At 36.9% G+C, this 12,206-nt stretch overlaps 1 protein-coding gene and 1 pseudogene across 3 annotated transcripts in view; one reads left to right on the forward strand and one right to left on the reverse strand.

Annotated features, from left to right (window-relative positions):
• TTC3 (tetratricopeptide repeat domain 3) overlaps positions 1-12,206 on the reverse strand; it is a 120,068-nt gene that overhangs the window by 90,391 nt on the left and 17,471 nt on the right. Inside the window, exons 7-10 of one of the 3 annotated variants that reach the window (XM_015132904.3) lie at positions 11,066-11,186; positions 8,375-8,460; positions 7,010-7,104; positions 5,791-5,853 (exon numbers count right to left, since the gene is read on the reverse strand). The exons of the other annotated variants lie outside the window; for them this stretch is intronic. Of the exons in view, the coding sequence (XP_014988390.2) occupies positions 5,791-5,853; positions 7,010-7,104; positions 8,375-8,460; positions 11,066-11,186 (365 nt within the window). The remainder of the gene's footprint in view (positions 1-5,790; positions 5,854-7,009; positions 7,105-8,374; positions 8,461-11,065; positions 11,187-12,206) is intronic. 3 annotated transcript variants of the gene reach the window in all.
• Positions 10,912-11,025, forward strand: LOC114677303 (U2 spliceosomal RNA; annotated as a pseudogene).

Here is a 12,206-nt window from a genome sequence, read left to right on the forward strand (position 1 = left end):
GACTTGGAAGGGAAAGGAGATGCTATTTATTGACTCTCTCAAACCATACCATAAAAAGTATGCAAGAATTTTGCAAGCCATATAAGGGATATTGCTTTTTTCCTCAATTATAATTATTTTCAGGACCTGACCAGATCAATAAAGAAATAACAACTATTCCCCAAGTTTCCAGATCTTCCAACTAAGGAACAAAAGCAAGATTCAGGTATAAAGGTCAGTCACTGACAAATATGCAGTGAATAATAACCATGGACTGAATAAACATACATTTTAAATAAAAAGTTAGTGTCTATAATTAAAATGATATGTTCTTTCATTCAACTGAGTAAAATAAATTTATCAGAAATGTGTCCTACAGATATATTTGAACCTGAGTGTAAAACATAAGTAAAAAGATAATCATTGCATAGGTATATATAGTCTTTAAAAGGAAAATAATCTACATACTAATAAATCTGTAATTTAACACTGTAAATAAAATTATATACTAATATAAACTAAGCATACATATAAACTATATACTAATATAATATGAACTAATGGATTACATGGGCAATCCATTCAGGAAAACACTGTGCAGACATGAAGAACAAAGTAGGTCTCTATATACAGATCCACAACAAGCTCCAAGACTTAAATATAAAAAAAAAACCATGACGTACAACAGCGTATGTAGTACGTTCCTACCCATTTAAAGAAAAAGACATATACATTACATTAAACCAAATAAAACTGCCTATATTCTGACTTACAAAAATGGCCACTTCATTTGGTTCAACATAAGCGCTTGTGTAGGCATAAAATATTATGGGAATACACAAAGATATGAAGAGATGAATCAGAGGATGGGTCAGAGTGGGCGAGTGTACCTTTTCCTACTCTGTTGCTTGCCATGTGCATTTGTTATTGTTTTTTTTAAAAGGGGGTACACCCCAAATAAGACTGAAAAAAGTAAATATTTTCTTCAAAAGCAAATTCAGTGGCTTCTAAGCAAAAATAAAGAAAACACACCAGAGGGCAGAGTGAGGAATAATTCACCAAACCAACACACACACACACACACAAATTTGTGAAATTCTCACAGAAACATACAGTGCTTTATATCTCTAGTCTTAGAGAAATTTAGGGGGGAAAAAAGCAACAAGAGAGGAGTCAGTTAATGTCTATCTGTCTGCTACCAATCACAGTTGGGATCTGATGGAAGGCAGTACCATGTGATGGGTACTTAAGTGAATACCAACAGTTGAAGTAAACACCAACTTTAAAAATACATGATTTTCCAAAGCAACGCAAAAACCATTCAAGCTAAGCATTCCCTTTCTCCAATTAACATTTTCCCTTACACAGTTCATCACGTCCCACCAAAGAATCTGAATTTTCCATGAGTCCCACAAGAATGAATTGAATAGTAAGTGGGCAAAGCCTAATTATGTATATGACATAAGCTGTTGGAACTGCAGAAGGTACAGATATGCCTAATTCCTTTCTCTAGATTCTTGTCTAAACTGAAAAGTTCTGATTACTTCAATTACAATGATCGCTCTCAAATGCCCTATAGTTACCAACTCGTATTTGAAAAGTACACTTTGAGAAGGAGCAGAATAAAACGGACATCTCATCTTCTAAGCCAGGTGTCCTGGGATAAACACAATCCTCAGTGTGAAGAGTTGAAGGGGAGAGGCTGCGGCAGGAGTGGCGGCGCAGGAGGCAGCACAGTTCCCCAACCCCTGCCTCACGCCAACCCCATCTCCTGTGTTTTCCAAGCGCAACATTCGCAGGACCGGAAAGGTTTTGAAAGGCTCTTGGCCTAACATATTCACCCAAAAGTGGTTGGATTTACAAACTGCATGACTATTTCGGCATTAAAATCATCACTGCCACTGCCACCATGTTTGAATGAAGCATCTGTTTCCCCATATATACCTCACCTCAGGCTTCCCCACACACACTTCACACTTCTGCAACTGGCCTTACAATACTTATATTTCTCTTTTCAAGATCACTGTTCACTATTTTATCCTTGATGTTTAGTGATCACTGTTCTTGTTTTCTGTTCCTTTTCTCATGTGCATTTTTAATCACATTTTGTTTCACTTTTTATCAAATATTTCAAGTATACATAAAAATACAGAGAACGTCATTAACAAAACGAACACCCATGTACCAATGGTATACCACCTTAGCAAGAAATTAACATTTTGCCATATTTACTTCAGCTCTTTTTGTAGTAGTTTGTTACAGTTGACATCCACTGTGTACCATCCCTCCCAACTCCAATCCCTTTTCCCTCCTTCTCTCCCCAGCCACTCCCTGGGTGTTTAACACACCCATGCATTTTTAAACATTGTTAATACACAGTCTGTATATATGCATATTGTTTTGCATGTTTTTAAACATTAATAAATGGCATCACAGTGTACAAATCATTCTGCAACTTGCTTTTTCACTCAACATTGTGTTCATTTTAACTGCCATATAGAATTCCATTGTATGAATATACCATATTTATCCATTCCCCTATTGATGGCCACTTAGGTCATTTCCATTTCTTTACTCTTACAAACAATGCTATCATGAAGGCGTATACATATCTTCTTGGGTACACATTTGAGAGTTCAGAGGATATGAGCCTAGAAGTGGATTGCGGAGTATGCACATCTTCACCTTGTCAAATTGCTCTCCAAAGTGATTGTACCAATTTACACTTTCTCCAGCTGAATATGAGAGTCTCCTTTGTTCCACATCCTCTCAAACACTTGATATTATGAGATTTTTAAACTTTTGTCCATCTGATGGGTATAAACAAGAAACTCATAGTTTTTAATCTACATGTCCTGGAAGGATAATCATTTCCTCATAAACGTGTATTGACTATTTAGACCATTTATTTTTTAATTTTTCCAACTTTCACATTCCCTTTTATTCTATCACCACTTTCCCATAGTGATTAATAGTAGAGACTACATCCAGGCTGCCTGGGTTCAAATTCTGGCTCCATCACATCCACTCCTCCGACACTTTGCTTGGCCTCCCTATACCTCAGTTTCATCATCTGTAAAGAGGCAGTAGCACCTACCTCACACAGTTGTGAGGGTTTTACGAGTTAATACACATTAAGTGCTCAGAACAGTGATAACCATGTTGTAAGATACAGTATTATTATTTTTACCCTTTGAAAGATTAATCTTACCAAAGTTCTCTTTTTTAAATTGAATCTCTTTTTCATTTGAAGTTTCAACTTATATTTTCTAATCTTTTAGGATTAAGTATTTCAGAAGTTTTAGCATTCAAGACTTTAACCCTTTTATTCCTTTCTTTTCTAGTATTAAATTGTCCCATTTCTGTCCTCTTTGGACATCTCAATTCTTGCTTCAATTACAGCAGATAAGCAGTCTGGCCTTGCAGAACAGCTGAGGAGTGCATCCTCACCAAACTGGGGAAGGGTGGGTGCTTTACCCCCAGCTGTCCCTGCAGCTGCTCAGCCAGATTCCCACAGCAGATCCAGCATCCCTCTGCTTGAGAGCTTCAAAACATCTCAACCTCAGTAACTCAGATAAAAGTCTTTCTCAGGCATGGGTCCTCCTGTGTCAATGGCAAATCTGAATTACTGGCAACGTGTTCTTTCCTTAAGTCACACCATCTAGTCACCTGATATATATATATTATACTATGGACTTACATATATATACTATGAGTTTTATATACTATGGACTCTGAAAACATCCCTACATTATTGAGCAAATCACATAGACAATATGTGAGGAGGTAGGAAACGCCAGCAAAACCAGTGTGGTAAAACACTTCATGCATAAAACAGGCATCCAATACATATTGGTGATTGCCTAGTAAGAAACAAAGGGTTCTCAATGCTGCTGACCTGGCTCTAGTGAAATGTAGATGGTATTAAACCACAAGCTAGACCATCAGTAGGGAGGTACAAGGATAGATCCACAAGCTGCTCTTGGCCTTTACCTCACCAAGCTACCTAGCTTCTGTACTTCTACTTTGATTCACCTCCCGTTGCAGCAAGGTATCAGAAGGATCTTCCTTGTGTGTCTAGCATTCAACACTCATGAAAGAGAGCAGAAACACCCTGGTTTGCCTCTCAGCTCTCAGAGGTGGAAAGTGGATAGATAACCTTCTGCCAAGCAATATTTCAGATAGGCACCTCAATTTTCACAAGAGGCTAGCCAAGTTACCAACCTATTCATCTGATCTTGAAAGCATACAAATTCACCTTTAAACAGCACAAAATAAATGCAATTCTGGACCTAGCCAGAAGCAATAACCTAAAGACACTTGCAGCTCATTTCTTGTCAGAACCCGTTGAGGACAGTGGTATTGATGGAAGACTCTGTCAAGCCCATCCATTCCTCTAGTCTAGATAGCCTCGGTTTATCCACGGCTTAAGCCATCTAAAAGCTGCATAACGTTAATACAGCGGTATTCTCCAAGGTGGTTGGATTACTGGTGATTTTTATTTTCTTCTTTTTAAAACTCTTGTATTTTCCAAATTTTCTACCATGAGAATGTGTTCTGTTTACAATAAAAGAAAAACACAATAAATGTTATTTTTAAAGCTACATGTTTAGAATATACTACCTTCCCCACTCCCACCCTCCCATACAAGTGCTTTCACTGAAAAACAACTGACAGCAGATTCTCAGCTTTCATGAGAAAACTTCACAAAAAAACGTATTTGTGAAACTCAGAACTGTGCTTTCAGGGAGTTTTTTGCTATGCATAAGAATACTGCTGAGATTATTCTCTACTCCATCACTCAATTAATATTACAGCCCACCTTCCTTCAAAACTAAACACTAGGAAAACTGTTTCACCTGACAAATTGGTGTCCTGTTTCTTCATGGACAATGAGAATTAAGTAACTTGTCAAGTTTTCCCATTTCATTTTGGACAGCTGAAGGTCAGAGGCAAATATGAATTCTAACTAATACCTATGCAGGACCTTATGCCTGTGAAGCTCGGTTCTGAGAATCCCAGATTCCAACTTCGTTTTCTGGTTTGTTTTCTTTTGAATATTCTTCTACTGTGTGGATGTATTCTTGACTCCACCCTACACCCTTCTTACAGTAAAGCAGAACAAAATTAAATATAATAGTCTACCTGCTCAATATTAATGCTTATAATTTATGTTCTAAAAATTTTATACTGGGGAACAATAAAATCATGGTGCAGTATCTTTCTCAGTCTTTCTTAGCTAATAAATAAAAACTCAGCTTAAATTCAATATAAGGAACTAGGAATGAATTATGATTCCACTCTTATACTATTAAATTTATTTGCTTTCTTTCACTTATGAAGGACATTTACTTAATTTTTTATACCAGGATAAACAGAGAAAAAATGAAAATGCTTCTTTTATACTGTATGGATTAACTAACAGAGCATAAAGAGGTAATATAGATGTCATAAACACAGACTTTGACATCATCAGATAAAATCTGTGTTCAAATCTTGGTATCATTAGTGGTACACGTTGGTCATGTAAAATGTGAACTATAACATTACCTACCTATTACGGGTGCTGTGAGAACTAAATAACATATGCAAAGCACTTAAAATAATGCTTAACATATGTCTGCACTCAATCAGAATAGCTGCTGCTGTCACTGTTATATATAAAGCCTAAGTGTATTCTTTTAACCACTTAAGTATTTCTGCCAAAGAACTAGTCAAGGATTTTCTTGTATACCTGCAAAACAGAAAAGTTTCCCAAAAATGGGTATTTAGCATAATAATTCAGTGGTTGAGATATTTTAACCAACTTACCTAAACTGTCCAGTACGAAGAAAACAAAGAGCTCGGTTACCATAAAGAAGGTGGTTTTCAGGTCTTAAAAAGACACAATGTTTAGTCAGTAAAGCACATTACACACGAAACAAATAAAAATCACGACGAAAACATAAAGCACAAGAAAACTTTTTTTAAACTTTACATCTGTGTGGCAGAGCAAAAAGAATATAGGACCTGGAGTCTTAACTGGCTAAGTCCCAGTTCCTTCACTTCCTACATAAGTAACTTTGTTTGAACAAACCTAAACTTCCCTATATTCAAAATGAAGATAACTCTAGTTGCTCTAACTCATAGGGTTGTTGTGAGGATCAAATGAGACATATTAAAGAGCTAGCAAACTACAGAGTAACTCTAGAGGATAGGATTACTTACATAGTAAGTCAGGACTACGACTACGTCGTTTTGACAAACAACTGAGAAGGGAAGCCCACAGTAATTGCAAATTAAAATAGCTTCATTTGAACTTCTGTTTTTTAGTTTTATCTGACTATGTGTGGTAAAACATATCTCCCTTTCCTCCACTTCTTCCTCAAAAGAATAGGGCAGCAGCCTTTCAGAGCTGATACACTAACTGGATTCTCTCATTCCCTGTGGAGATGCGCAAGGGAGGAAAAAGAGCAGTGGCTACACAGCACCCTTCAAAGGCTGCTACAATATTAGGTGGCCCAACTGAGATAACAGGGGCACAGTTATGAGGCACATCTGGAGGAAAGCTACAAAATTCTAGCAGCTGAGCAAAGAGAAGACAAGGTAGAGAGCATATATGTATTCTCTCAATTATCCTGTAAAAGTTCCCCCTTAGAAAGCAAAAAACCCTGAATGGGTGGCGTCTTCAGTATTAAGAACTAATCCTTTAATCTTTTTGACCAGTTAATAATTTTGGAGGACTTGGTTGACAGCAAAATGAGAACAAGACAAAAGAGATAACTCTGTACTGGAAAGTTTTAAAGAAAATGGAAGAGGGCAGAACCAAATTCACAATTTTGCCTGACTTACTTGAGTTATGCTACTACGTTAGCTTCATATACCCACGCCATCTTCAATGCTTCGAATGCCCAAGGATGAGAAAAATCTATTCTGCATAACAAGTTGGAAGATACTTTCCAATTCTCCATCTTGTTTTTATTTCTTCTGACTACCATTCTAACTTGATCTGACACAGAAACAGGATTTCTTTGGTTCTATTTGCTCTTACCTATATTCAATGGCTCTGGTGTAATAGATAATAGCTATATCAAATCTTTCTTTGGAAAACTCTTCATTTCCTTTCATTTTCATTAGTTCTCCTTGCTGAGAAACCAAGGTGAAAGAAGACCCATCAATTAGCTCCAAAGATAATCAAGAACCCAATACCTAGGAAAAATGTATCCAGGTTTCTATCTTGGGTATCAGAAATAACTAGGGGATTATTTATGTAGAAAATGAGACTACAATACCCAATATTTTGTTACATATATATATGACACACACTACACACACACACACACACACATATACTTTTAGAGACAGGGTCTCACTCTGTCACCCAGGCTGGAGGGCAGTGGAGCAATCACAGCTCACAACAGCCTCGATCTCCCAGGCCCAAGGGATCCTCCCATCTCAGTCTCCCAAGTAGCTAGGACTACAAGTGCACCCCACCATGCCAAGCTAATTTTTAAAAATTTTTTGTAGAGACCAGGTCTTGCTATGTTGCCCAAGCTGGTCTTGAACTTCTGACCTCAAGCAATCCTCCCACCTCGACCTCCCAAAGTGCTGGGACTACAGGCGTGAGCCATCACGCGCAGCCTCGGTATATATATTTAAATAAACCTATCTTGAATGACTCAACACTAACTTGGTTAGAGAATATTAAAAGTAAACAAAACCATCACATTATGAATAATTACTAAAATTTCTGCACTGTATTTGGTAGACCCACTTTTAAATATAGCTTATCAATAAGGCAAATAAGGTAATAAGGCTAAAAAACAGATGCAAAGTAGAACTTTAACTTTAGGTTAGCAAGTATGATATCAACCAAGAAACCTTAGTGCCGAAAAACATACAAATCAATAACATAGAGGCAATGTTGATTAGACTAATTGCAAAGCATGAGTTGGTAGGTTAATGAGAATATATATGAAGGGTGCTAGAGAAAAAACTAAAACTTTTCACTTCAAACACTCATTTTTTTTAAATAAACTAAATCACATCATATCAACGGCATTAGGGAATTCAATAGAACATTAAATATTTTCCCAAATTCCTTTTTTAAAATTGAGTTAAAGTCCTATTTTCTATGAGTGAACAGTGCAGCACATGAATTACATCTCAGCTGTTACCAAAGAAAATCATACTTCTTCAACTCATTAAAGACTAAAGTTTTTAAAAATCAAATTTTCACTTTCAATTAATGGTTTTTAAATCATTAGAAAACTCTGATCAAGATATTAGTTATTTCCCTCAAATATGTCATCCAATTTTATGAACTGTATATTATCAGCAGTTTTATTAACTTCTTCTGAGTGTTAAAAGTTCTAATGGGCAAATCTTAAAATATATTTATAATATTCATTCTCACCTCTATACAATCCATACAACTTTGAGTTTTAAGTTCTTCAAGCAAATTGCAGTCTTCCATTACAATTTTAGTTATGTGGTACTTGTCTAAATTTTATTTTTAGGAGAGAGCAAGAGAGAATATTTGTTAAAAAAAATTGGTATTGATAATATTCTAATTCTTAAGTTAGGTGAGTCCACAAAGGTCCTGTATTATTATTCTTTCTAAATAGCACGTTTCTTGTAACCTTGTATGTATATTAAATACCATAGTAAAAAATAAACTGATAAAATGTTGCAGAAAACATCAGTTATTGCTTGCTATGAATCTAATCTCACTTTTTACTTCTAGCAATAAAAAACCTTTATTATTTTATTAGTTGCAATTGTATTTATAATAAATGCACTGTCATAAAATATTCCAAATAGGCCACATAATTACTTACTTCAATAAACACTGTCAAGCATGTATGGTGTACCATGCACAATATTCAATAAAAATGTATGAAAACAAAAACCTGGAAAACTACTTTCTACAATATATTTAATATAAAGATGGAATAGCTCTTATTCAAAATGCTTGGGATCAGAAGTGTTTTGGATTTTGGATAATTTTGGATTTTGGAATATTTGCATTATACTGGGTGAGTATCCCAAATCCAAAAATTCAAAATGCTCCAATGAGCATTTCCTTCGAGTGTCATAGCGAAGCTCAAAAAGTTTCAAATTTTGGAGCATTTCAGATTTTGGATTTTTGATGCTCAACCTATTTTAAATAAATACTTTCAAATGTTTTTATTCAGTATTTTGACTCTCATGAGTAAAATGTTACAATGAGAAGTTGAAACACTATTATTACAACAATTTAATAAACTAAGATGCAGTAAGTAAAGTTTATCAGGCCTCATTTTCTACATTGTAAGCTATTATATAAAAAGGATGTTTTAAAGTAGCAAAAAAAAAAAAAATGTACTGCAACAAAACTATAGTTAAGCCTCTAGCCAAACATATTCATTTCTAAAGTGAAAAGAGCACCTAAAATTTAAGATTCAATAAAGGACCCAGGAAAGTCACCAAATAAATAAATTATAAGGAACAGAGTAAGATTACATGGAGGAAAACCTGGGCTTTGAGATCAGAGAGATCTGACTTACCTAGTCCTACCTACTGCTTACTAGACTGCAGAAACAACACTTAACCTCTCAAAGTCAGTGTGCTCACTGCTAAAATAAAGATAATAACAGCCACCTTGCAGAGCTATTATAAAGAAAATAGAATGTAAAAAATCAGCTATCAGCCTAAAGAAGTGTACCCAATAAAAGATACTGCTTCTCCATTTCCACCACAATATCTAGTTTATAATTAAGGGCCTCCAAAACAATGAAGAGAACAACCTCTATCAGTGTAATACACCCCAGTGTCTAATAAACCTATGAGAAAGATGTGTCTTCATTTAATTCCTTTCTAGCACTTAAGTCAATAGTGCAAAATTTGCCTTTATCTCAGCAGAGATGGTAAATTATTGGTCATCATCTACTGAAAACCCAAATCTTTCCGGTTTCAAGATTCCTATAACTACACTATAAAAACACTGCTAATATTCAAATGCTTTAAAGAAAAATATTTCACACAGTAAAAGAAGTATGTAAGGCAGTTACCTTATACATAAAAGAATAACAGACTCATGAAGAAAATAAAAATCATAAGCTTAGCTACGGTTACTTTTTCTTACAAAGGAGACTACCCAGTTGTGGTCTCTCTCTGTTTTTTTTTTTTTTTTTTTTTGAGACGGAGTCTCTGTCGCCCAGGCTGGAGTGCAGTGGCGCCATCTGGGCTCACTGCAAGCTCCGCCTCCCAGGTTCACGCCATTCTCCTGCCTCAGCCTCCTGAGTAGCTGGGACTACAGGTACTTGCCACCATCCCTGGCTAATTCTTTTGTATTTTTAGTAGAGACGGGATTTCACCGTGTTAGCCAAGATGGTCTCGATCTCCTGACCTCGTGATCTGCCCGCCTCAGTCTCCCAAAGTGCTGGGATTACAGGCGTGAGCCACCGCGCCCGGCCTAGTCGTGGGCTCTGAGTATTACATATAATAGCTTACGATATCCATTCAGCAACAATTTTTAAAGTACGATGTCACAAAAATCATTAAGACAAAAAATATAGAATAAAATTAACTACCGGTTTGAAATTCTCTTTTTCAGGCATACATAACAAAAGAAAAACCTTTTTTTTTTTTTTTTGAGACGGAATCTCGCTCTGTCACCCAGGCTGGAGTGCAGTGGCGTGATCTCGGCTCACTGCAAGCTCCGCCTCCCGGGTTCACGCCATTCTCCCGCCTCAGCCTCCCAAGTAGCTGGGACTACAGGTGCCCGCCACCACGCCCGGCTAGTTTTTTTTTTGTATTTTTAGTAGAGACGGGGTTTCACCATGTTAGCCAGGATAGTCTCGATCTCCTGACCTCATGATCCACCCGCCTCGGCCTCCCAAAGTGCTGGGATTACAGGCTTGAGCCACCGCGCCCGGCCCGAAAAACATTTTTTAAAAATTCTAAGAAGACATCGCTTCTCGGCCTTCTGGCTAAGATCAAGTGTAGTATCTATTCTTATCAGTTTAAACTTCTAAGATAAATTAGAAATCACATAACTACACATCTCTTTCCCAAATACCTTTAAAAACTGAGTCAAGTAACAATTTAAAGCATTTATACTTACATTCAGTAAAGAAAATACTTAACATAGGCCAACAATTGTCAATTGATCCTAATTTAGTTAGAATTGTTACATCGCCTGCATATTTTATCCAATTCAGAGCTTCTTCCATTGCCAAGATTTTCTGTTTCAAAAGAGAAATGAAGAATGGGGATTTGGTTATTAATTCTAAATTTGCATGTGGCATTATAAAGTCATCTTATGCAAGTATTTCAGATCCTTAATACAAAACTGGTGCAACCACTTATTTTTTGCTACTCCGGCACGTAACCTAGAGTAGACAAACTCTGACATGTAAATTAACAGATACCATGGACTCACATATGCTACCTCTTCGGGAGACCTCAGACCACCTCAGAGCTCAAGATGCTTCTGCAATTATTACAGACCTGGAATTTGAGGTCTACAACCTGGCCAGACTGCTTGGGGTAGCAGGCGAGTGCAATATAACAAGGTGGATGAGGGTTCTCAGATCTCATCTACACAAAGACCTCCATCCTTACCCCAAGGTTAAATTTATAGATTAAAGTTCTCCAGAGGAACTCCATATTTTACGTGGTCTGTGACAAACAGAAGAATAAGGAGATAAAGAACAAGGGGAAGATGTGTCTGGGCAAATGGGCACTCAGTACAGTGATCTCCATGAAGGATCAAGAATTCACAGAAACGTAGGCCGGGCGCGGTGGCTCAAGCCTGTAATCCCAGCACTATGGGAGGCCGAGACGGGCGGATCACGAGGTCAGATCGAGACCATCCTGGCTAACACGGTGAAACCCCGTCTCTATTAAGAAATACAAAAAACTAGCCGGGCGAGGTGGCGGGCGCCTGTAGTCCCAGCTACTCGGGAGGCTGAGGCCGGAGAATGGCGTGAACCCGGGAGGCGGAGCTTGCAGTGAGCTGAGATCCGGCCACTGCACTCCAGCCTGGGCGACAGAGCGAGACTCCGTCTCAAAAAAAAAAAAAAAAAAAAAAAAAGAATTCACAGAAACGTTATTTGTACTTCTAGCATCTAAAGTAACTTCAAAATTTAAAGTTAACAATGGGCTTAAGGTAAACATAGATGTTTATGGCATCAGTATAATTAAAAATTGGTTTAACATTGAATCTGGAGATTACCTAGTAATTACATATCAAAAATATTCAT

The sequence above is a fragment of the Macaca mulatta genome, chromosome 3 (assembly GCF_049350105.2).
Source record: "Macaca mulatta isolate MMU2019108-1 chromosome 3, T2T-MMU8v2.0, whole genome shotgun sequence".
NCBI classification, from domain to species: Eukaryota; Metazoa; Chordata; class Mammalia; order Primates; family Cercopithecidae; genus Macaca; species Macaca mulatta.